At 43.3% G+C, this 25,572-nt stretch overlaps 1 protein-coding gene across 4 annotated transcripts in view; it reads left to right on the top strand.

Annotated features, from left to right (window-relative positions):
• The first annotated feature begins 283 nt into the window (after positions 1-283).
• Positions 284-25,572, top strand: part of LOC124002680 (semaphorin-3F-like) — an 86,571-nt gene continuing 61,282 nt past the window's right edge. For 2 of the 4 annotated variants that reach the window (XM_046310306.1, XM_046310304.1), the window contains exons 1-2: positions 284-702; positions 4,414-4,569. In XM_046310306.1, the coding sequence (XP_046166262.1) occupies positions 4,452-4,569 (118 nt within the window). In that variant the 5' untranslated portion in view covers positions 284-702; positions 4,414-4,451. The remainder of the gene's footprint in view (positions 703-4,413; positions 4,570-25,572) is intronic. The other 2 variants (XM_046310303.1, XM_046310305.1) reach the window with 2 other exon arrangements.

Below are 25,572 nucleotides of genomic sequence, written 5' to 3'. Positions count from 1 at the left end.
GGAAAAAACGATTCAATCCATTATATAATAACGAACTGTGTAAAAAAGTCAAGGGGTCTGAATACTTTGCGAATGTGGGAACAAAGTATCAAAGCGTTAAATGTGCGTGTGTTTTTCATAAATGTGTAGTCAATCTGGTTTGAGGGATACTGATACTGTTGACCAATGAATCACCATAATAGTCCGGTCGGTTCTATCAAACTGATTATCTAGAGGCGGGAGGAATGGGCGGCGGCAGCTAAGGTACTTCCCTCGCCGTGGGTGTGTTCAACGCAAGTGTAGGCATTGCATCCACCTGCCAACGCGTTTCCCTTTGCAGTCCGAAGCGAATACACTTTTACCAGGAACACTTTCTGCGTTTATAGACGAATTTCAGACAAAGACGAATACTTAAAATTGTCTGTTTTCCGGGATCTGTCACATTGGACTTGTCACAACTTGTCATTAAACTTTCACAAAATTGATTTGGAGAGACGGTTTCAGCTGCTCCTCATGAGCATTGTACTGGGCAGCAATAAACACACCCGGCTCAGGTGTATCTCTAAAGACTGACCTGCAACGGCACCCGGATCGTATACATTTTAAACTTGGAGACAAGAGACGAGAGGCGAACAATTTCGTGGAATTCTGTTGGTTTTTTCGATGACTTGTAAGGTTGGACTTGGACTCAAAGTTATTTGTGGAGAGTAAAGTGACAATCAGGTAATTATTCATAACGTTAACCTTACGAAAAAAGATTGCAGTCTGAGTGCATTATAAATGTAGTACAGTGAATCATTACTGCAGTATGCTGCAAATACTGCGTCCAAAAATAAAACATGTTTAGTGTACTACAGTTATAACTGCAGTGTAACTATAGTTAGAGTGCAATATAACTGCAGTTCAACTGCGTCCAAAATACCACAGTCGACTCCAGTTACTGCACTTTTATTTTTGTAAGGGTAATGCTTTGCATTCAAACAGCCTACAATTTGCACACAGCACTGACATTATTTACTGGTGGGTTACATTTGACATGCTGTTTCTCCAAAAGAGCTGTGACAAAATGGATCTAATAAGTTCTGTACTGGCATACAACTGTTACTTTTTTGTTGTTGATTAGGTTAGCCTGTATGAAAAACAGCTTAATGTGGCTTGTTAAATTAGGCTTTTATAATGAACATTTGAATTTCAGTGTGACAGCCAATGCTGGACACTTCGACTTTGTTATAAACGTGTATGCCATGTCATGTTAGTTTTACCATTTTTAAAATGTAACCTTTATTTAACTAGTCATGTCAGTCTTATTTACAATGAAGGTCTACCCCAGTCAAACCCAGACAACGCTGGGCCAATTGTGCTCAGCCCTATGGGACTCCCAAACACGGCCGGATGTGATACATCCTGGAATCGAACCAGGGACTGTAGTGACGCCTTTTGCACTGAGATGCTGTGCCTTAGACCACTGCGCCACTCGGGAGGCGTGCCATGCTTTAAACGAGTTTTCCTTTTTTTCTGTTCACTCATGTGCTGGAACAACTAACGTTACCAGCTGCAGATCTATCTGACAAATTAGTACCTTTGTGTCGCAAAACTCAACACAGGTAGTGTTGATAATGAGTTTCTCCAGTTTTCAAAATAGCATAATATTTCAAAGATTGTTCACATAGATTCTGCAATAGCCTATGTGTTTTCTTTTTAGAATAAACATACGTACGGGATTTAGTCATCCACAAAGGTTATTTTGTCTCTGGTAAAAGTGCACAAATCATTAGAAGCGCACACGTCTCTCTAAGAAAGCAAGGTAGCATACCCACGCCCGAAAGCCTGCAGAAAGTATGCAATCCTACTCTTCGAATATGATCCTAATAGCCCGCTGAATTGTCAAGCGCGGCTGCCGCTGGACCAAGCAGAAAGAGGGCGAGTGGCTAAAAGCGAGTTTTAATAGTGGTCTTTACCGTCTTTCGGACAGTAAATCATGCTCAACGTGGCAATTGTCTTGATTCACGATACAGCAATAAGTCATGTTTGCTGTCAAAAACACATACAAGTACTGAGAACAGACAATTAGGCAACACCTCTGATAAAATGCATTAACGAGGAACCAAAATTATGTATTATTATAGGCTAGTTTGTTGACATTTGAACAAAAATGCTTATCTAATGTAAAAGTGATGACATGCCAATGAACCGATGGGGTGGGTGGGGGATGAGATGCCTTAATTAGGTGTCATGTTTATTATACATTTTCGATCCTTTGATGAGAACCATGCCAAGGCTACTGAGCGTCATTCCTATATTTAGCTCTAACGAATTTATGTTTATGTTTTCAAGTGTAGGCCCACGCTATTACACTGCTATTACACTTGTTGCACTTCAAGAACATAAAGAGGAAGACATTGGATCTGGACCTGTTAGATCATTTAATCAAATTAGAATTCCTAGGATATTGTGCAAATGGAAAATCATGCACGTCTGTGTGTAACTGTGTGTGTGTGTGTGTGTGTGTGTGTGTGTGTGTGTGTGTGTGTGTGTGTGTGTGTGTGTGTGTGTGTGTGTGTGTGTGTGTGTGTGTGTGTGTGTGTGTGTGTGTGTGTGTGTGTGTGTGTGTGTGTGTGTGTGTGTGTATGCGCCTGCGTGTGTTGGTGTGTGTCTGTGTCAGTTTAAATGTTATTTGTAAATAGTTCATTGTTTAATTTAATTTGCTTGTGTGAAGGAATCGGACCATGACTCAGAATAAACAGCTGCCCAGTTAACAAATTGTCCACAAATAGCTGAGGTTTGAACAGCTGGTTATACTCATAAATCCACCCTAACCAACCCGTTTGGTTAAATGATCTCTTTTGAGCTGTAGGCTCTGGCCCCAGCTCTCCAGCAGCCTGCATGTTGTGTTTGTGGTTGAAGGGCCCTTTACACTGTGCTCACTTGCAATCACATGCAGAGTGGTTGTATAGCCATCAAAAAGGAAACGTTGTACATTGATGATGTGTATTCACTGAATCCAAGGTGCATGTGATGTCGTAGCACCCTGGGCTATGGGACACAGAAACTGCCTGTTACAGCTGAAGTAATAGCGCTATAGCTCCTTGACTGTGGGAATCAGGATAATGTGAAGGTTGACAGTGTCCATAAGAGCAGGGCACTGTATCTAGTAGATGGCATGAGCTTGTTGGCCAAGCCTGAACATCCATGGATCTGTGGTTTATTAACCACAGTGGCATCTGCCCGACACTGTTAAAGCCATGAAATAAGACTAATAATAATACTTACCCTAGATTTGAGTTTGGCAGTTTTTTTGTTGTTGTATCAAGTCTAGGCAACACCGTACTACCCTTAAAGGGGCAGGGCAGTCGAAACTTGATTTTCCTGCGTTTTATATATATTTCCACACTATGAGGCTTGGAATAATACTGTGCATTTGTGAAAAAGAGCATCATTCCCTTTTAGTGTAAGAGTTGTTTGAAAAGACCACCAAACATTTCAGCTTGTTTGCAATTTAAAAAAAAATTTGGACCACCTGGTGAAATCATCAGGTGGTATAAGTTAATAGGCCAATAACAAAGAGAGTTTGCCCTCCTCTCTGCAAATAACAGCCAGGTTTCAGGTTACATATCCCTCCCATTAGGCTCGTTCAATTAGACCCGTCACTCAGGCCACGCCCAGACATTCTAGCAAAATTCTTGCTTGAAAAATAGCTTTTTGCTAAGAAGCTATTTTTGATTGTTTTCAATTAAATGGTAAAGAATAATCACAGTAAGGTACATAATTGTTACCCAGAAATGATTTGATATTGAGATAAAAATGGCTGCATTGGATCATTAATAAAGCATGCAGTATTCTGCTTACCCTTTATAACTTGAGTGTATTGCCCATTCCTTTTAGGTATGGCTCCATTGCTACATTTGATCATGTTAATGTTATTACAGTTTCAATCAACAATCCCAGTGGTTCTGGTAAGACTCTGGTTGATTTTATCTTCAATGCTGTATTCTATTTTGTAGAGGTGAGATTACACCAGTGACAAAAAAAAAATCACTCTGGTTTGTGTGAAGACGAGGTATAACCTTACATTAGGTGACTACATAATTACAGAGTAGTGCACGGGGTTGGTGATCTTGAAAGAGGAATGTGTTTGGTGGGACTAGAAGATAACAGCATATTCTTGCACAAGAGGCAGGGAACAATGGAGGAGACAGCTTGATTTTTCCATTTTGTCTCGCATACATCAAGGTCCAATATGACTCTGGCCAAATGGAATTGGACTCTCTACTTTTCAAAGGTCCAATGGTCTGGGTGTAATCCCTAAGCATGAGTGATGGAATATCAGATGTTCACAGCTCTCACAAGGAAGCTATCATCGTAAATACCACTGTGTAATACTTTTAGCAGCTAATGTTTTTAAATGTTTAATTGTTGACCTCTTCTTTCCTCCAGTGTTCTGTGATTGTTCTTTACCTGGAGGTTGGTTCACCATGCTGTTGGCAGGTCTATGGACGGTCCACATACTCCTGGCCCTGGTTGTTGGGGCTCTGTGCAATCACAACATCAACGACCCTCATGCTTCACCCCGCGTCTTCATCTCCTTCAAAGGTAAGAGGCAGACATCTCTGGTCTTCCCTCTAGTGGTTTCTATCTGGAGTCTTGAATTCATGTAGCTCTCTCCTCTAATAGCTTCCTCCCATTGTGTGGCGTCATTAAAAGAATCACCCCATTTTCTGTTTTCTACTGCTCTGCACTGTGTGTGCACCCTTTGTGTGACTGATGATATGATAATCAGATAAATGGGATGATTCTGGCCTTGATAAGTGCTCTTGATTCCATAGGAAGAACTTACAGCATAGTCATGAGTCATGTTGCACCACAGATCCGTCATAGTGACCACTAACAAATCAAGCGATTCTAATTTGCTTCCTCTCTTAAATATTCTGGCAGGGTCAGTCTCAGCAACTGCTTCCACTTTACTGTATTGAACGAATAATTAAAAACACAAACAAAGGAGAAAAAAAGCTTCAAATTGAGGTTAACAAAGACAACAGTGTATTTTTTAGAACAATTTTCCCTCTGATACAGAATGGTAGTTATAAGGTGTCCTTGAATCAACATGATTAGATTCTCTGGTGTTTTTGTAATGGAGAAGGAACTATCTAAAGGTGAAAGTGATGTATTAAAAAGACTTAGCCTGCAGCATTTTAGCATGTAATGATAACACTATCATGGTCATTATCAGATCAGGGGTCCCTCTACAGAATGACACATCTCAGGGCTTTGTTCATGCACTTCAGTGGCCATGTAGATGAGGTGGGGTAGGGCTTGGGGGTTGTGGGGTTTGGAGGGAGCGTGTAGCGGGTATTACTGAGATCAAATTGCCTGGTTCAACCAAGCAGAGCGTTGTTTGTCCCTAAGGTCTGTCCCTCTCTCCAATCTAGCCGGCGATTAGCAGCCGTAGCAGCGCTAAGGGACTGAGCAGTGCCCCTGTTTGCTTTGGCTTCCATTTCCCAGGACTCCTGGGCTGGCACAGTTCAATATTAAAGGTTCTTTCCCTCTTTAATCAAGGCAGATTAAACACATCACTGAACACGTATCCAGAGCTCAGCATTTCTTTCATTATTTTCCCCCAAATATCAATATACCCAGTTCTCTAGTTGAATATCTTCAAATATATTGCTTTTACTCAACTGCATCAACAAAGTTTTTTTTTTTTTTCGTTTTTCAGTTGATTGTTTTTCTTAGAATGTTTTTTTTTTTATATTCAAAAAATTCTCAGAAGTGTGTCGTTTGAAATTGTGGCCTGCTCTTTATATTAGCTGCAATACTTTTTTGGCAAATCCAGCAGTATTGTTTGCTGACGAGCAGACACAGAGGAGAACCTGGCTCTCTTGCTTACCTGTTTGTTTTGCTACCCAGTCATGATGCATTTCACAGTCTACTGACTCTGCTTTTCTCCTAAGCTCTGGAGAGAGCCTTTTCCCCCTTCAATATTGTGATTCACCCACTTAATTGCTTTTCTAGTACCTTGTAAACCCCACATTGACAAAGCAGCTGCACTTTCTACCTTGCATTATAGTGTTTTAATTATTCACTACAGTTTCAGGGATGCATTTTACTATTGACTGGCGATGTAGGTTATTTTTATAGATCGTACTTACTAACTAGATTTATAGCAACAAGTTTGTGATTTCTCTTTAGGGCGTCCTTTGATGTTTTGGGAATCAAAGGGTGCTATGGGCTATGGGCTTTGACACAGCATAACATGTATATTGCAGTGGAGGCTCCTCAGAGGAGGAAGGGGAGGACCAACCTCCTGAGTGAATTTCATAAAAAAATGGAGCGGTTGGGGCAGGGGGGGCACACAATGCAAATAGTATGGGTAGCCATTTGATTACCTGTTCAGGAGTCTTATGGCTTGGGGGTAAAAACTGTGGAGAAGCCTTTTTGTCCTAGACTTGGCACTCCGGTACCGCTTGCCAAGAGGTAGTAGAGAGAACAGTCTATGACTGGGGTGGCTGGGGTCTTGGACAATTTTTAGGGCCTTCATCTGACACTGCGTAGTGTAGAGGTCCTGGATGGCAGGAAGTTTAGCCCCAGTGATGTACTGGGCCGTACGCACTACCCACTGTAGTTCCTTGCGGTCAGAGGCCGAGCAATTGCCGTACCAGTCAGGATGCTCCCGATGTTACAGCTGTAGAACCATTTGAGGATCTAAGGACCCATGACAATTTTTTTTTTGTTTCCTGATGGGGAATAGGCTTCTTGGTGTGTTTGGACCATTCTAGTTTGTTGTTGATGTGGACACCAAGGAACTCGACGCTCTCAACCTGCTCCACTTCAGCCCCGTCGATGAGAATAGGGGCGTGCTCGTTCTTCCTTTTCCTGTAGTCCATAATCATCTCCTTAGTCTTGGTTACGTTGAGGGATAGGTTGTTATTCTGACACCACCTGGCCAGGTCTCTGACCTTCTCCCTATAGGCTGTCTCATCGTTGTCTGTGATCAGGTGATCTACCACTGTTGGGTCATCTGCAAACTTAATGATGGTGTTGGAGTCTTGCCTGGCCATACGGTCGTGGGTTCACTTACTTATCTAGCAAATGCTGTTAGCTAGTTTAGCCTACTCAAACACCCTGCTCAAACAGAGGGATGCTATGTTAGCTAGCTGGCTATGACTATTCAACACAACACTGAAACTTTTCCAAGTCAAGTACAGATTTTGGTTTGACAATTTTTTTGCCGCCGGGCCCCGCCGGTGTATGTGCTAAACTGCTTACTGACTGTACACTGTAACGTTACTGCATGATTCTAGGTGGTTTACTAATGCATTAGTTATATTAGCTATGTTGAGTATGACGTTAGCTAATATGGTGATAATGATGTAGGCTGTGTGTAGAGGTTATGGTATGGTTTTTCATCTGGTCACATACAGCTGATGTGTTGTGCATTGAAGTTTACAAGCAAAGGGATAAGGTGAGAGGAGTAGAGCGCATTGATGCAAGAAGGAATACAACGCAGCTTATATGAAAGTGAACTGTGTTTACTCTTGCTCAGGGCTGTATTTATTCTGCCGGGTCTGTTAAAAAACTTTCTTAAACGGAAGCAAGCAGAATGAAACGGGAATAAACATACCTGAATTTGTCCAATAGAAACTCTTGTTTGCAACTGTTGGACTAATGATTACACCCTAGATCAGTTAAATACAGGCAAGACTGTGCAAGACGGTATTGAGTGTGTGCACCTACGTTTTAAACTTTAATTCATAACCTAGTTTGTAGCAACCTCATCATGGTTATAGGAAAATTGTAATATCTTGTAGTAGCCTAAACCTATCGCTGTTACATTGAACTGTGTGAATGGAATATGAATTACAGTCCTCCCTCATCTTAAACGGCATCGACTGCCGGTGTTATATTGATATACTTTTATGTATAATATGCTCATTATGAAAGTGCCGTATAATGGTGCCGTATCATATTAAACGTATCCCAAATTAAAAACTTTAAGCTGACATCCCTTCTTGGTTATTTAATGGTCTGGTCTCTAACTATTGTGAGCTTGGTTGCTTGCCAAAACCTGCTTACTCTGCTGCTCCCGAGAAGCGCTAAGGACCGTGACCTCGTACACAAGGGGCCCTCACTTCCCCATTAAACAGGTCGTACCTACGTGGAGAGTAAGTCGAGAACCTCTTAATTGTTTTTTTCTTTCTACTTGAAATGCTTCCCCAGGGAACTTCACCTACAGATAGATGCAGGCTCTTAATTTGATCACTCTTTTGTTGCTGAGAATTTTCCTCCACTTAAGGAAATGCAGATGAGCTTCGTGATTTACATAAATTCACAGAAAACCAGCACTAACACACGGTTATATTAACATGATTGCACTTTTCATATAGCCTACTTTTATCCAGCTAATCGCTTAACCACCCATCAAGCAACATTATGGACTACATGTTCAAATTCTGTTGCTGCAGGATTATTTTGCTACGACAATACTGGTGGAATTAAGATCCTACATCTCTATGATGCAGTCTGGTCTGGCCTACTGACTGAGTGTCAATTATATGCAGCCAAATGTGGAGCATGAATCTCTGCTTTTGTAAATAAGAAAACGTTCAGCATTAGTATGTCTCAAGATATTCACTCTAAAACTTGAATGTTAGAAAGTGAGGATATTTCAAGTCTAGCCATCATCTGTAGCCAGTGAAAGCATGAGATAAGAGCCTTGAAAGGGTAGACTTCGGTCAGGCTTATCACTGTCTCCTGCCCTGCACGATCACAGCCAGGGTGAAGGACTTTGATAGCCAGAGCTGTGAAGTCCTCTTCAGTTAGGAAAGCTAATAGGAATCTGTGTAATCAATACCTCACAGCTCATTTAAATGGCCAACCTAACTTAGGCATAAAGTGAAGTGAGTCGCCATAGATAATCAATTGCACTCTATGGGGGTAGCTCAGACAAGACTGCTGTCGCCAACAATCCCCAAGAGGGGAATGTCTCCACCCATCTACCCCCATAAGTCAGACCTGGAAAACTGGAGAATACAGTGAATTATACTGAACAAAAATATAAATGCAACATGTAAAGTGTTCATGAGCTGAAATAAAATATCTCAGAAATGTTCCATACGCATAAAACAATTATTTCTCTCAAATCTTGTGCACACATTTGTTTACATCCCTGTTAGTGAGCATTTCTTCTTTGCCAAGATAATCCATCCACCTGACAGGTGTGGCATATCAATAAGATGATTAAACAGCGTGATCATCAAATCAAATCCAATTTTATTTGTCACACACACATCAAATCAAATCAAATGTATTTATAAAGCCATTCTTAAATCAGCTGATATCTCAAAGTGCTGAATAGAAACCCAGCCTAAAACCCCAAACAGCAAGCAAGGCAGGTGTAGAAGCACGGTGGCTAGGAAAAACTCCCTAGAAATGTCAGAACCTAGGAAAAAACCTAGAGAGGAACAAGGCTATGAGGGGTGGCCAGTCCTCTTCTGGCTGTGCCGGGTGGAGATTATAGCAGAACATGGCCAAAATGTTCAAATGTTCATAGATGACCATCAGGGTCAAATAATAATAATAATCAAAGTGGTTGTCGAGGGTGCAACACATGATAAATAAATAGAATCTTAGAAATTGTTGCATGACCTCTTGACTTTTTTCACATTTTGTTATATTACAGCCTTATTCTAAAATGGATAAATACAAATACAAATTGCTTCAATCTACACACAGTACCCCATAATGACAAAGCGAAAACAGGTTTTTAGAATTATTTGCCAAAAACCCCCTTATTTACATAAGTATTCAGACCCTTTGCTATGAGACTCGAAATTGCATTTCAGAGCAAAAACCAAGCCATGAGGTCGACAGAATTGTCTGTAGAGCTCTGAGATAGGATTGCGTCGAGGCACAGATCTGGGGAAGGGTACCAAAACATTTCTGCAGCATTGAAGGTCCCAGGAACACAGAGGCCTCCATCATTCTTAAATGGAAGAAGTTTGGAACCACCAATAATCTTCCTAGAGCTGGCCCCTTGGCCAAATTGAGCAATCGGGGATGAAGGGTCTTGGACAGGGAATTGACCAAGAACCCGATGGTCACCCTGACAGAGCTCCAGAGTACCTCTGTGGTGATGGGAGAACTTTCCAGAAGGACAAACATCTCTTCAGCACTCCACCAATCAGGCCTTTATGGTAGAGTGGCCAGACGGAAGCCAAAAGGCACCTAAAGGACTCTCAGACCATGAGAAACAAGATTCTCTAGTCTGATGAAACCTTTGGCGTGTATGCCAAGCGTCATGTCTGGAGGAAACCTCGCACCATCCCTACGATGATGCATGGTGGTGGTATCATTATGCTGTCGGTATGCTTTTCAGTGGCAGGGACTGGGAGAATAGACAGGATCGAGGCAAAGATGAACGGAGAAAAGTACAGAGATCCTTAATCAAAACCTGCTCCAGAGCGTTCAGGAACTCAGACTGGGACGAAGGTTCACTTTCCAACAGGACAATGACCCGAAGCACACAGCCAAGACAACACAGGAGGGGTTTCAGGACAAATCTCTGAATGTACTTGAGTGGTCTAGCCAGATCCCGGACTTGAACCTGATCGAACATCGCTGGAGAGACCTGAAAATAGCTGTGCAGTGACGCTCCCCATCCAACCTGACAGAGCTCGAGAGGATCTGCAGAGAAGAATGGGAGAAACTCCCCAAATACATGTGTGCCAAGCTTGTAGTGTCATACCCAAGAAAACTCGAGGCTGTAATCGCTGCCAAAGGTGCTTCAATAAAGGAATGAGTAAATGGTCTGAAAACGTATGTAAATGTGATATTTTTTTTATTTTATAAATTTGCTAAAAAAAATCAAAAAAATATTTTTTGTTGCTTTGTCATTATGGGGTATTGTGTGTAGATTGATGAGGAAAAGACAGTTTAATCAATTCTAGAATACGGCTGTAATGTAACAAAATGTGTAAGAAGTCAAGGGGTCTGAATACTTTCCGAATGCACTGTATGTAATACATTCAGTGTAAAGGCATTATTCCAGATTTTGGAGAAAGTTAAGATAAACCAAAGCCCTCCACTACTAAAGTGAAAGCCAGTGAATTGCCATGCAAAAGTATTGTTTGAGAGAATACAGCCTCCAAAATGACAACTAATAAGTGATTGTTTATATGTAAGGCTCCTTGTAAATCCATTTACAGTAGATTACAGCAGATTTAGCCCTATCTGTGTTGTTTCACAGATTACCCGTGTTGAAATGCAGATTGACAATACCCATGGAGAATGACAAATCATTTTTACGAACAAATGCACTGATAGGCATTGCTCCAGCGATTCTTCTCCATCTTCTCATGTTTTGGTATAGAATTCCCCTGCATGACAGATGAGCGTAACCCTACTTTGTTGGCTCATATCCCCCCTCTGACATAATGTAATAATACTATTTATGACACTAGTAGCAATATATGCTGTTTAGCAGACACTTTTATACAAAGAGGCATGCGTGCATATGTTTCTTTTAGGTATGGGTGGGCCCTGGAATTGAACCCACTATCCTGGCTTTGCATTCACCATGCTATACCAACTGAGCTACAGAGACATGTTATTGCTCATCCATTATGGAGTGATCCTTGCTTATGGCTCAGCCTTTTGAGGTTTTAAACCGCACATGAACCCTGGCTACAGCTGTGCTGTTTAATACGTAGCTTACTATGACTCACTAAATACTCATTGTAGTCAAATAGAACGTCAGCTTTTGTTTATTGTTATTGTAAAACCATTGCATATGCTGTATGCATATGTTTACAGAAAGTGTGAGTTGTGAATAAAAGCCATTAGTGTCTATATTATCTCAGCAAGGCCTCTAGGACATAGGTTCTTTACATTTGTCTGCTAATATAAGGTCAACTTAAGGTGAGAATAAACAAAGGGACCGGGTCAAGAGGTACCATAGTTGTAAATAACATGACAGGACCTGGGCTAGGTGGTGATGACATGTCCCTCCCCCGCAACCACCTCCACAGAGATGTGCTGACAAGACCATGGTGTACACATTGGTATGTATATTATCATATCATTGGTTGTGTTTGCTGTTTCTAGCTTCCTGTTAACTGCAATATCTTTGAAGTTATCTACCTCTACACACGGTCTCCCTCTCACCTTTTCCTTGGCGGGGTTAATGGAATTTGAAACAGTTGTTCTCAAGTGTATTAGGAGTTATGGGGTATGGTGGGAATGCTTGGGAATGCTGTGACATCACATGGGATTACTCCCTTTTTGGCATCCGAAGAGGAGCAGGAATGTTGGTCACTGTGACCACCGTGGTTGGGATCGGGATTACCATTGGTAGGTGTCTCAGAGCAGGAGGAAGCTACACTGACTGACCACCGTGGTTGGGATCGGGAATACCATTGGTAGGTGTCTCAGAGCAGGAGGAAGCTACACTGACTGACCACCGTGGTTGGGATCGGGATTACTATTGGTAGGTGTCTCAGAGCAGGAGGAAGCTACACTGACTGACCACCGTGGTTGGGATCGGGAATACCATTGGTAGGTGTCTCAGAGCAGGAGGAAGCTACACTGACTGACCACCGTTGTTGGGATCGGGAATACCATTGGTAGGTGTCTCAGAGCAGGAGGAAGCTACACTGACTGACCACCGTTGTTGGGATCGGGAATACCATTGGTAGGTGTCTCAGAGCAGGAGGAAGCTACACTGACTGACCACCGTGGTTGGGATCGGGAATACCATTGGTAGGTGTCTCAGAGCAGGAGGAAGCTACACTGAAGGACCACGTGGTTGGGATCGGGAATACCATTGGTAGGTGTCTCAGAGCAGGAGGAAGCTACACTGACTGACTGCCCCCATCTTTCATTCACACTTCTCCTTTGCACCCTCCCCGTCTAGCCCGGAGGTAACAGCACGCTTCTATTTTTACTCTTTGGCTCCGTCTTTCTGTCTATTTCTGGTGCTGCCGGAGTTGTAAACTTCCCTTCAAGGTTTATAGCCCTGCACTCAGGACTTCCAATGCCCTTGAAGTACAGTAGTGTTGTATCTGTAATGTAAAGTGTTATTTGCCAGTGTGTTAATGCCGCAGAACCTGAACAACAATAGAGGAAATTAGAAGCAGCTTAATACTGTCCGCGCTGTTTACCAGTAGTTGTTTTCGTTTTTATAAATCTGAGTGTCAGTTCATCTTCCAGCTGATCCCCCAGTGGCTCCCTTTCACCGCCTCCACTAGTCAATGTTTACACCATTACAATATTCATACAGAATACAGACAGCAGCCCCATTGTTCATTTAGGAATACATTAGAGGACAAGTGTTCACTTACAGCCACACCTTCACACTGGCTGACTGGGTCTTATCACTCGAATGATCCTATGAAACCAAACCACGCTCCCTTGCATCTGGCACAGATTAAAATATTTGGCTATATTGTCGAATTACATTTAGCAGGCCTTCCTGGTCCCTATTGCAGTGGTGGGGAGGTAATGACTGACAAAGCATTAAAAAACGCTATTACTTTGGCCCTGACCCAGACCTCAGTTTCCCCCCACAGCAGCTATACTTGTTGAGAAATACTGTGCTCCACTGTCAGGCACAGAGCGCCCATCTGTAATACAATTGTTAACTATTGAACATTGGCCGCTGGAGGTCAGTGGTCATATGGAAACACTGCCTGGTCTTTCCCTTCTCTCTGGGCTGTAGGTTCGGATTCATAATACACTCAACAGGAGTGTCACTTCTGTCAGGAAAGCAAGTCTCACTGTGTCAGATGCATATTGTGTGCATACAAAAATGTGTGTGCACTTGTGAGTATGAGAGGCGGAGAGAGAGAGTGTTGAAGCTCTATGTTGTGAGGTCAGTACATTGAGCTCTTGTGTTCCAAAACCAGTGTTAATCCTCCATTGTGGTCCACATTACCCACAGGAGGGAGGGGAGGGTGGCATGAGTCCCCCCCTTACACCTGCTCCCTGACCTCACCCCCTTACCCCCTTAACCCCTACCCCCTCACCCCCTTACCTCCTCAGCCCTCACCCCCGCCCACGTCAGGTGGTAGAGGGGTTTATGATCCCAGCAGGGTCACACGTGGGGGAGTGGTTCTGCACACACTGTCCTTAATCCAGTTGTGATACTGTGTCATGATGCTACTTTCTCTCTCAAAATAAAACATCACAGCGGTCACGATGTCATTTCATATCTGTGCCAGCCAGCCATTAGTACTGCACCCCTACTATCAGCTTCTGACTCCTCTGGACTTGAAAAATCTGTTCTGTTCACTCATATTCATGTGTTGGTCATTAAAAGCACATTGTAGTTTTTATGACTGTCCATGAATTGCTGTCATTGTAGTGCAGGGTTATAGAATTGCTGTTATAGAATCTTGCCGGTTGGCACTTGAGTCTGCAAGTAGCTTACCTAAGGCCACGTGGCCATGTAGTTTTTAATAGAATATGTATCAGAATTCACTTACTTAAGTGGTCCACCTTTTTTATGCTGATAAAGTGTTGGAGCTTCCCTCTGGAATCTATTGGGGTTAAACAAGAGTTAGCAGCGTTGCTCAATGCGTGAACATCTGGGCCGAACTTCGGAATGATTGATGCTGATAAATTCTCTTGTTGACACTTTCTGTCGCAATGTGTAATATCTTGGGTGTCTGTGCACATGCACACGTGTGTGAGTGAGTGAGTGAGTGTGTTTTTCATTAAGTGTGTAAACAGATTCTATGGAGGAACAGGAGACGCAGGCAGGGTCAATCCCCACTGTGCTCGGCATGGAACTTAACTTGAAGCGGAAGGATTATTCTGGGGAGGGAAACTGAAGGTGACAGTGTATCGTCTAAATATAGTCCAGGCTGTCTAGGGGGTTCAGTTTCCTGGTGCCCTGCCCTCTCTCCTTCTCCCACTCCCTATCTCCTTCTCCCACTCCCTATCTTCTTCTCCCACTCCCTATCTCCTTCTCCCACTCCCTATCTCCTTCTCCCACTCCCTATCTTCTTCTCCCACTCCCTATCTTCTTCTCCCACTCCCTATCTTCTTCTCCCACTCCCTATCTTCTTCTCCCACTCCCTATCTTCTCCCACTCCCTCCCACTCCCTATCTTCTTCTCCCATCTCCCTATCTCCTTCTCCCACTCCCTATCTCCTTCTCCCACTCCCTATCTCCTTCTCCCACTCCCTCTCCTTCTCCCACTCTTCTTCTCCCCACTCCCTATCTTCTTCTCCCACTCCCTATCTTCCCACTTCTCCTTCTCCCACTCCCTATCTTCTCCCACTCTCCCACTCCCTATCTTCTTCCCACTCCCTACTCTCCCCACTCCCTATCTCCTTCTCCCACTCCCTATCTTCTTCTCCCACTCCCTATCTCCTTCTCCCACTCCCTATTCTCCCCACTCCCTATCTCTCCCACTTCTCCCCCACTCCCTATCTCCTTCTCCCACTCCCTATCTCCTTCTCCCACTCTTCCTCCCATCTCCTTCTCCCACTCCCTATCTCCTTCTCCCACTCTTCTCCTTCTCCCACTCCCTATCTCCTTCTCCCACTCCCTATCTCCTTCTCCCACTCCCTATCTCCTTCTCCCACTCCCTATCTTCTTCTCCCACTCCCTATCTCCTTCTCCCACTCCCTATCTCCTTCTCCCACTCCCTATCTTCTTCTCCCACTCCCTATCTTCTTCTCCCACTCCCTATCTCCTTCTCCCACTCCCTATCTCCTTCTCCCACTCCCTATCTCCTTCTCCCACTCCCTATCTCTTCCATTGACAAGGGAACAGCGGCAAATGCAAAGGGAGTGGAGTGTTTGGAATTCCTGGAGTGGCAATGGTGCTCTCTTTTAGCACACAAGGGAACCGAGCTGCAGTGTGTGTGGTGTTCCCTCCCTGGTGAGACTTTCACCTGTGGACATCCTCTGGGCTCGGGTTCCTGATTCTGTCAGAGCCCTGTCTTGATTGAAACCGAGGCCCAATGTTGTCTGTCTATCTGTCTGGCTCCTCTTTCACGGCCATGTTGTTGCATCTGTTGCTCCCTCGCCATGCTGGAAAATAACATCTATCCAGATAATATGAATTACTCTTTCCCTATGGTACCAGACCAGTGGGGCCTGTACACCTTTGTTTTTATTTTAAAATACGCACTCACACAGTTTCACTATTTATTCAACTAGAATAACAGAAAAGCAGAACCAGACCATCAAGTAAAAGCAGAGCAGAAACAATGTTAGCCTTTGATATTGTGAGATTACACTGAGCCTCTTACAGTGAACATACGCAGACATTTGAAGGTTAAATGAAGGCACATGTTCCAAATGAATGCTAGTAAGACTCTACCTCAGTGTTTCCTTTAATCAAAATGGTTGCTATGGTTTTCTTCAGTGGATTCAGTTTTCTCAGAGCTGAAATCCAAGCAGTCTGCTAGCTAAGTCAGTCTACAGTACTCAGTGATGGGTTGTATGTAGACAGACTTGTGTAGAGAGCAAGTGATTTTATTCTCACCAAAAATACAATACAGAAATTGATAGATAATTGATTGTTTCCAGAAAGGACCTTTCTTTCAGCACCAACTTGTTGGGTTAAACTGAAGCAGTGAGACTAAACTGTCTAACAGAACCACAGGGTTTCACCCTTGAAGGTCACTCTTTTCTAGGTGGCATAATTGTCACTTCCTGTGGGATTTAGTGGCTTTCCTCACCAGTGAAAACAGAGCATTGAGATTGAGATCCAAACCACGGTGTATTCTTGTCCCATTGTACACAAGGCTCTGTTCTCAGATTGAGATCCAAACCACAGTGTATTCTTGTCCCATTGTACACAACTCTCTGTTCTCAGATTGAGATCCAAACCACGGTGTATTCTTGTCCCATTGTACACAAGGCTCTGTTCTCAGATTGAGATCCAAACCACAGTGTATTCTTGTCCCATTGTACACAAGGCTCTGTTCTCAGATTGAGATCCAAACCACGGTGTATTCTTGTCCCATTGTACACAACGCTCTGTTCTCAGATTGAGATCCAAACCACGGTGTATTCTTGTCCCATTGTACACAACGCTCTGTTCTCAGATTGAGATCCAAACCACGGTGTATTCTTGTCCCATTGTACACAAGGCTCTGTTCTCAGATTGAGATCCAAACCACAGTGTATTCTTGTCCCATTGTACACAAGGCTCTGTTCTCAGATTGAGATCCAAACCACGGTGTATTCTTGTCCCATTGTACACAAGGCTCTGTTCTCAGATTGAGATCCAAACCACGGTGTATTCTTGTCCCATTGTACACAACGCTCTGTTCTCAGATTGAGATCCAAACCACGGTGTATTCTTGTCCCATTGTACACAAGGCTCTGTTCTCAGATTGAGATCCAAACCACAGTGTATTCTTGTCCCATTGTACACAAGGCTCTGTTCTCAGATTGAGATCCAAACCACGGTGTATTCTTGTCCCATTGTACACAAGGCTCTGTTCTCAGATTGAGATCCAAACCACAGTGTATTCTTGGACGTGGCACTGCCCCTGTGGAAGATACGATTTACATGTCAGCGGGAATAATAGTACAGAGGGATTAGTTGTCTAATAATTCCCCCTAAACCTGAGCTGAGGCTAGAAGGCTATCTGAAAACAGAACCCCGGTGCAAGTGAGGCTATTATAACAGGATCATCTTGAAGTGCTCAGATTTACTGGAATGGTGGGAAAAATAGAGAATGAGGGAGGGACAGACAGGGAGAGTGAGAGAGACAGAGTGAGAGAGCCTGTATGCAGTGACCCAGACAGAGATCAAGTGCAGATTGACTGAGCCATGACCTTCACAGGCTTCTTTGTCTTGTCATTTGGATACAGGGAGAATGCATTTCCAGCTCTACTCCAACTCAAATGACCACAATGGCTCATGACAGCAGTCTAGTGCTTCCTTAGATCAAGAGGCCGCCGTCTCACTGTACTGCACAGAGCACTGGAATTGGAGGGGAGATGGCAATGCACTGGGACAATTGTGAGGTGGCAATGAGTGTAGTGTTGGGGACAATATTCATGACGTGGTGATGGTGATACATTTGAATCATTTTTATCCTCCAACTGCTCAAGGGTATCTCTCTCTCTCTTGTTCATTTCAGGGTGAGAAGATGATTGTTGGATATCGCTCCTTCTGTTGTTTTTACCAGTTAGTAATTGGCTAAATCTCTCTCTCTCTTTCTCTCTTAGCAGTATGGGGAGCACGTTAAGGGCCAAAAACATTATCCTCTGAAAACATGTCCAGCTGGATTATCCATTTATTAGTTGATGTTTGTCATTATATTTCAGGAGTTTTGCCACGTAACATGGGGTATGGACTTACCCCATACCCTATCTGTCGTAAACAGCCCTCTTACATACATGTACACAACTCCTTTCTCACAAGAGGTCAGCTATGTGGGAGTTCCTCAGAAATGTCATACCAGAGGGCCTGAACCTGACTGAGGAGGTCAATGGTCGCTCTTCCTCTCCTCTTCTGTCAGTTGGATATTCTGTTACTGAGTTCTCTCTATCTATCTCTCTCTTTCTCTCTCACCCCCTCTCTCTCTGGGCTGTGACTGGGAACACCATACAATGTAGTCACCAAGCTGAGTTATGAGAGTGGGAGACTATAGTTTAGATTTGAACCAAATGGACTCAACTGAGTTTACCTCAGGAACTAAAGTTTAGATTAGTTGGCCATATTACAGTGTTGCAAACTGACTGCTAAAACAGAAGACTCCATGTCTCATCTGTAAATGTAAATTTCTGTGCATTAATTTAAAAAAAAATCAAAATTCAAACTACATCATTAATGTTACAAATGCCAAGGACTGAGGTCAGATATTGTTGTAAAGTATACCAACTAAGTGTTTTCCAATGCATGCAAAGGATAAAGGCAACTATTTGGAACAATACATAATATATCATTTTCAGGTAGGGATTAGGTAGGTAAGTAGTAGATAAGTAGTAGGTAGGGAGTATGCAGGGAGTAGGTAGGTAAGTAGGGAGTAGGTAGGGGGTAGGTAGGTCAGTAGTAGGTAGGGAGTAGCTAGGTAAGTAGTAGGTAGGGAGTAGGTTGGTAAGTAGTAGGTAGGGAGTAGGTAGGGAGTAGCTAGTAGCTAGGTAAGTAGTAGGTAGGGAGTAGCTAGTAGCTAGGTAAGTAGTAGGTAGGGAGTAGGTAGGTAAGTAGTAGGTAGGTGAGTAGTAGGTAGGGAGTAGGTAGGTAGGTAGTAGGTAGAGAGTTGGTAGGTAAGTAGTAGATAAGTAGTAGGTAGGGAGTAGGTAGGTATGTAGTAGGTAGATAAGTAGTAGGTAGGGAGTAGGTAGGTAACTAGTAGGTAGAGAGTAGGTAGGTAAGTAGTAGGTAGGGAGTATATAGGGAGTAGGTAGGTAAGTACTAGGTAGGGAGTAGGCAGGTAAGTAGTAGGAAGGGGGGTGGTTGGTAAGTAGGTAGGTAGGGAGTAGGAATGTAAGTAGTAGGTAGAGAGTAGGTAGGGAGTAGTAGTAATGGAGTAGGTAGTGAGTAGGTAGGCAGGTAGGGAGTAGGTGGGGAGTAGGTAGGGAGTAGGTAGGTAAGTAGTAGGTGGGGAGTAGGTAGGTAGGTAGTACGTAGGGAGTAGGTAGGGAGTAGGTAGGGAAGTAGTAGGTAGGGTGTAGATAGGGAGTAGGTAGGTAAGTAGTAGGTAGGTAGTAAGTAGGGAGTAGGTAGGTAAGTAGTCGGTAGGGAGTAGATAGGGAGTAGGTAGGTAGGTGTTAATTGTTACGTGAGGAGTTTGAGGCCAGGCCAGGGCAGCTCTTACCCAATTCGGTTTTGTTTTTGTTTGTGGCCCATCTTTTCAAGGACCCCCGTGATGGTGCCTCTTCTCCATTGGTGGGGGAGAGAAAGCGGGGACCCCGGCTTGCAATCCCCTTGTTGTTGTTCTGTGTCGCCCACACACTCTTCCCCCTGTGAAGGTCTTGCAGGCCTCTCGAGCCACAGCGGCGTTTGTGTAGGTCTGCCTTCCATTCACAGAACTACATTCACATTCTGGGAGACCTGGGGGTGGGTGTCAAACTGTCAGCAGGCCTTTTTGTCAATGAATGCCCTGCACACCATCCCACAGGCCTCTCTCTGTGCTGCCTGTACATTCTATAGGCCAGGCCCATTACTGCTTTTTGAAAAATGGACGGACATGGGGGTGCTTGGTGATGATTTGATGGACATGGGGGTGCTTGGTGATGATTTGAAGGACATGGGGGTGCTTGGTGATGATTTGATGGACATGGGGGTGCTGGGTGATGATTTGATGGACATGGGGGTGCTTGGTGATGATTTGATGGACATGGGGGTGCTTGGTGATGATTTGATGGACATGGGGGTGCTTGGTGATGATTTGATGGACATGGGGGTGCTTGGTGATGATTTGATGGACATGGGGGTGCTGGGTGATGATTTGATGGACATGGGTGTGCTGGGTGATGATTTGATGGACATGGGGGTGCTTGGTGATGATTTGATGGACATGGGGGTGCTTGGTGATGATTTGATGGACATGGGGGTGCTTGGTGATGATTTGATGGACATGGGGATGCTGGGTGATGATTTGATGGACATGGGGGTGCTTGGTGATGATTTGATGGACATGGGGGTGTTGGGTGATGGTTTGATGGACATGGGTGTGCTTGGTGATGATTTGATGGACATGGGGGTGCTTGGTGATGATTTGATGGACATGGGGGTGCTGGGTGATGATTTGATGGACATGGGGGTGCTGGGTGATGATTTGATGGACATGGGGGTGCTGGGTGATGATTTGATGGACATGGGGGTGCTTGGTGATGATTTGATGGACATGGGGGTGCTTGGTGATGATTTGATGGACATGGGGGTGCTTGGTGATGATTTGATGGACATGGGGGTGCTTGGTGATGGTTTGATGGACATGGGGGTGCTGGGTGATGATTTGATGGACATCGGGGTGCTTGGTGATGATTTGATGGACATGGGGGTGCTTGGTGATGATTTGATGGACATGGGGGTGCTGGGTGATGATTTGATGGACATGGGGGTGCTTGGTGATGATTTGATGGACATGGGGGTGCTTGGTGATGATTTGATGGACATGGGAGTGCTTGGTGATGATTTGATGGACATGGGGGTGCTTGGTGATGATTTGATGGACATGGGGGTGCTGGGTGATGATTTGATGGACATGGGTGTGCTGGGTGATGATTTGATGGACATGGGGGTGCTTGGTGATGATTTGATGGACATGGGGGTGCTTGGTGATGATTTGATGGACATGGGGGTGCTTGGTGATGATTTGATGGACATGGGGATGCTGGGTGATGATTTGATGGACATGGGGGTGCTTGGTGATGATTTGATGGACATGGGGGTGTTGGGTGATGGTTTGATGGACATGGGTGTGCTTGGTGATGATTTGATGGACATGGGGGTGCTTGGTGATGATTTGATGGACATGGGGGTGCTTGGTGATGATTTGATGGACATGGGGGTGCTGGGTGATAATTTGATGGACATGGGGGTGCTGGGTGATGATTTGATGGACATGGGGGTGCTGGGTGATGATTTGATGGACATGGGGGTGCTGGGTGATGATTTGATGCACATGAGGGTGCTTGGTGATGATTTGATGGACATGGGGGTGCTTGGTGATGATTTGATGGACATGGGGGTGCTTGGTGATGATTTGATGGACATGGGGGTGCTTGGTGATGGTTTGATGGACATGGGGGTGCTGGGTGATGATTTGATGGACATGGGGGTGCTTGGTGATGATTTGATGGACATGGGGGTGCTTGGTGATGATTTGATGGACATGGGGGTGCTTGGTGATGATTTGATGGACATGGGGGTGCTTGGTGATGATTTGATGGACATGGGGGTGCTTGGTGATGATTTGATGGACATGGGGGTGCTGGGTGATGGTTTGATGGACATGGGGGTGCTTGGTGATGATTTGATGGACATGGGGGTGCTGGGTGATGGTTTGATGGACATGAGGGTGCTGGGTGATGATTTGATGGACATGGGGGTGCTGGGTGATGATTTGATGGATATGGGGGTGCTGGGAGTCACGGGAGCCGGGGGGATAGTTTACACTCTCCCCTGGCTGGCCTATCGCCATGTCAACAACTGTGTTGTAATTGGGAATATCTGTGGATATTATGGGTGTGAAGGGAAAAGATAATGTTTTTGAAATGCTTTGGCATAGTGCTCCACTTAACCCCAGGAGATTTCACTCATCTGTTTTCCTTTTAATTAGATCCAGCTCTGGAGTTTTCTCTATTCTCTTACCCCCTCAGGTGCACTCCAAACCTGAGCTCATCAAAGGCTTCCCATTGTTTTACAGATAGAAACTTGGTTCAGTTTACAATGTTAAGTCTCTGTTCGAAAACTTAACTTGGCTGCTTGTTTCCCCCACTTCCCCTCTGAATGGGGGTTAATTCTAAATGGGGGTTAATGAATACTTTATTGCCAATTTACTGTGTGTATCCCAGTGAGCTTATTTACCCCCCCAGAGATGTCCCGTTGAGTTTCCCAGAGTATCATGACAGCCTATTTTGCATTTCCTTTCTGTGTGAATACAAACGGATCCAGAGTGTGAGTAAAAACACTCACCCATACGCTGAGAGATGGAGAGAGAACATCCCTGGTCATTCCTAACTCCTCTGATGTGGTTGATTCACGAACACAGATGCTTTTTTTTTTTATTACACATTTTAATTGTTGTAATATTATCCGTAAAGTAAGAAAATTGTGCCGTCTAGTTTGCTTAATATAAGGTATTTGAAATTATTTATACTTTTAATGCTTAAGTATATATTAGAAATTACATTTACTTTTACTTTTTATATTTAAAACCACGTACTTTTAGACTTTTACTCAAGTAATATTTTATTGGGTGACTTTCAGTTTTACTTGAGTCATTTACTATTAAGGTATCTTTACTTTTACTCAAGTATGACAATTGAGTACTTTTTCCACCACTGGAGTGAGTATAAGGACAACACTCTCCCACTCCCTCTCAGTCCGTGTTGGTTCACAGACTCGCTCTCTCTCTTGATACAGTGTGGATATCATTTCATCCACAGTTGTCCTTTTACACTTTTCCACTTGCCTAGTTTAGACATGTTTATGCTGTATCTTGCAGGATATGACTAGAGAGAAATAGTGAGAGAACAGGGTGAGAGAGAGAGAGTGTAAACGATTGGAGGAGGATAGGGATGGAGTGAATAAGCTGTTTGGGTGCAGAGAACAGGGAGTACTGATTGCATTGGGATTCAACTGTAGCCTTGTCTGTAACTGTACATAGTGGCTGCATGCAGTCACTTCCCTGGAGTTAAGCTCTACTGGTGTGTAATCAGGCAGAAGTCCATTTGTTTCTCACCATTGAGGTTTTATTTATGCTGCCTTTAGTGCCAGTATTAACAAACTACTCAACTCAACCTCATTCTTTTTCACTTTCGGGTTGACAGATATCATCACCCGCTTTGTAATGTTGCTTTTTCTCTGCCGCCATTGAGAAAACTATGATACATAACTCTGTCAGCTTAAGTTAAATGACATTTCATGGCTGTAAGGATGACCATTGACTATTTTAATAAATGTTATTAACTAAATGCACCTCGTCATTTTCCGTGTGTGTGACCATGCAGAGGAAGGTGCCCGGGTGGACTCTGTCCATGTCTTTTGAATGCAACCCATCCTCTCAGCAGAAATAAGGCTGAGTTGAGCTTGTGAAGCCCAGTGTTTCCCCTATATAGAAATTGTGACTGCCACTGAAAAAAAAAGAATGATAATTATATTCAGTACCAGTGAAAAGTTTGACGACATCAAAACTATGACATATGGAATCGCGTATTAACCAAAAAAGTGATAAAGCAAATCCAAATACTGTATATTTGAGATTTGAGATTCTTCAAAGTAGCCACCCTTTGCCTTGTCACCTTGTCACAACACAACTGATTGGCTCAAATCCATTAACCTCTAGCATCGAGCAATTCTGTATCCGGGAGCATAATCATAGCCTCAAGCTCATTACCATAACGCAACGTTTCCTATCGCAAATGAAATTAAATAAATATATTGAAACACAAGCTTAGCCTTTTGTTAACAACACTGTCATCTCAGATTTTCAAAATATGCTTTAACCAAAGCTACACAAGCATTTGTGTAAGAGTATTGATAGCCTAGCATAGCATTAAGCCTAGCATTCAGCAGGCAACATTTTCACCAAAACAAGAAAAGTATTCAAATAAAATAATTTACCTTTGAAGAACTTCGGATGTTTTCAATGACGAGACTCTCAGTTAGATAGCAAATGTTCATTTTTTCCAAAAACATTATTTGTGTAAGAGAAATGGCTCCGTTCTGTTCATCACATTTTTTCCAAATTAGCTCCATAATATCGACAGAAACATGGCAAACGTTGTTTAGAATCAATCCTCAAGGTGTTTTTCACAATTCTATTCGATGAAAAATCATTCCTGGCAGTCGGTTTCTCATCCGAGGCAAACGGAAAAATACTGCAGCTGGAGATTACGCAAAAATTGCGACGGAGGACACCAAGCGACCACCTGGTAGATGGAGTGTCTTATGGTCAATCTTCCAATGATATGCCTACAAATACGTCACAATGCTGCAGACACTTTGGGGAAAACGTGGAAAAGGTAAGCTGACTCCTAGCTCATCCACAGCCATATAAGGAGTCTTTGCCATGAGGCGGTTTTAAAAAATGCGGCACTTCCTGATTGTATTTTTATCTGGGTTTTTTCTGTAACATCAGTTCTGTGGCACTCACAGACAATATCTTTGCAGTTTTGGAAACATCAGAGTGTTTTCCTTCCAAAGCTGTCAATTATATGCATAGTCGAGCATCTTTTCGTGACAAAATATCTTGTTTAAAACAGGAACGTTTTTCATCCAAAAATTAAAATAGCGCCCCCTATATCCAAGAAGTTAAGAACAAAATAATTTCCACAAATTAACTTTTAACAAGTCACACCTGTTAATTGAAATGCATTCCAGGTGACTACCTCATGAAGCAGGTTGAGAGAATGCCAAGAGTGTGCAAAACTGTCATCAAGGCAAAGGGTGGCTACTTTGAAGAATCGCAAATATAAAATACACTTTTTTGGTTACTACATGAATCCATGTCTGTTATTTCATAGTGTTGATGACTTGACTATTATTCTGCTAATAATAGTGAATAATAGTAAAGATTATTCAACCCCCCCCCAGTCTATCTAACATTTATACCCAAAAGCCTTTCCCAAAATGTTTTTGGTGGAAATAACATTTAATTTACATTTAAGTCATTTAACAGACGCTCTTATCCAGAGCGACTTACAAATTGGTGCATTCACCTTATGACATCCAGTGGAAGAGTCACTTTACAATAGTGCATCTAAAGATAAAATTGTTATTTAATGCTGTCTCCAGAAGAGGATTTACCATAATAATGGGTTCATTTGGTGTGACTCCATCTCTCTCTCTCTCTCTCTCTCTCTCTCTCTCTCTCTCTCTCTCTCTCTCTCTCTCTCTCTCTCTCTCTCTCTCTCTCTTTCTACTCCACTTGGCTCCTGTTGTCTTTACTAATCAGCA

This window comes from Oncorhynchus gorbuscha, linkage group LG18, assembly GCF_021184085.1.
Source record: "Oncorhynchus gorbuscha isolate QuinsamMale2020 ecotype Even-year linkage group LG18, OgorEven_v1.0, whole genome shotgun sequence".
Lineage (NCBI taxonomy): Eukaryota > Metazoa > Chordata > Actinopteri > Salmoniformes > Salmonidae > Oncorhynchus > Oncorhynchus gorbuscha.
This window is presented reverse-complemented; position numbering and strand designations above follow the sequence as displayed.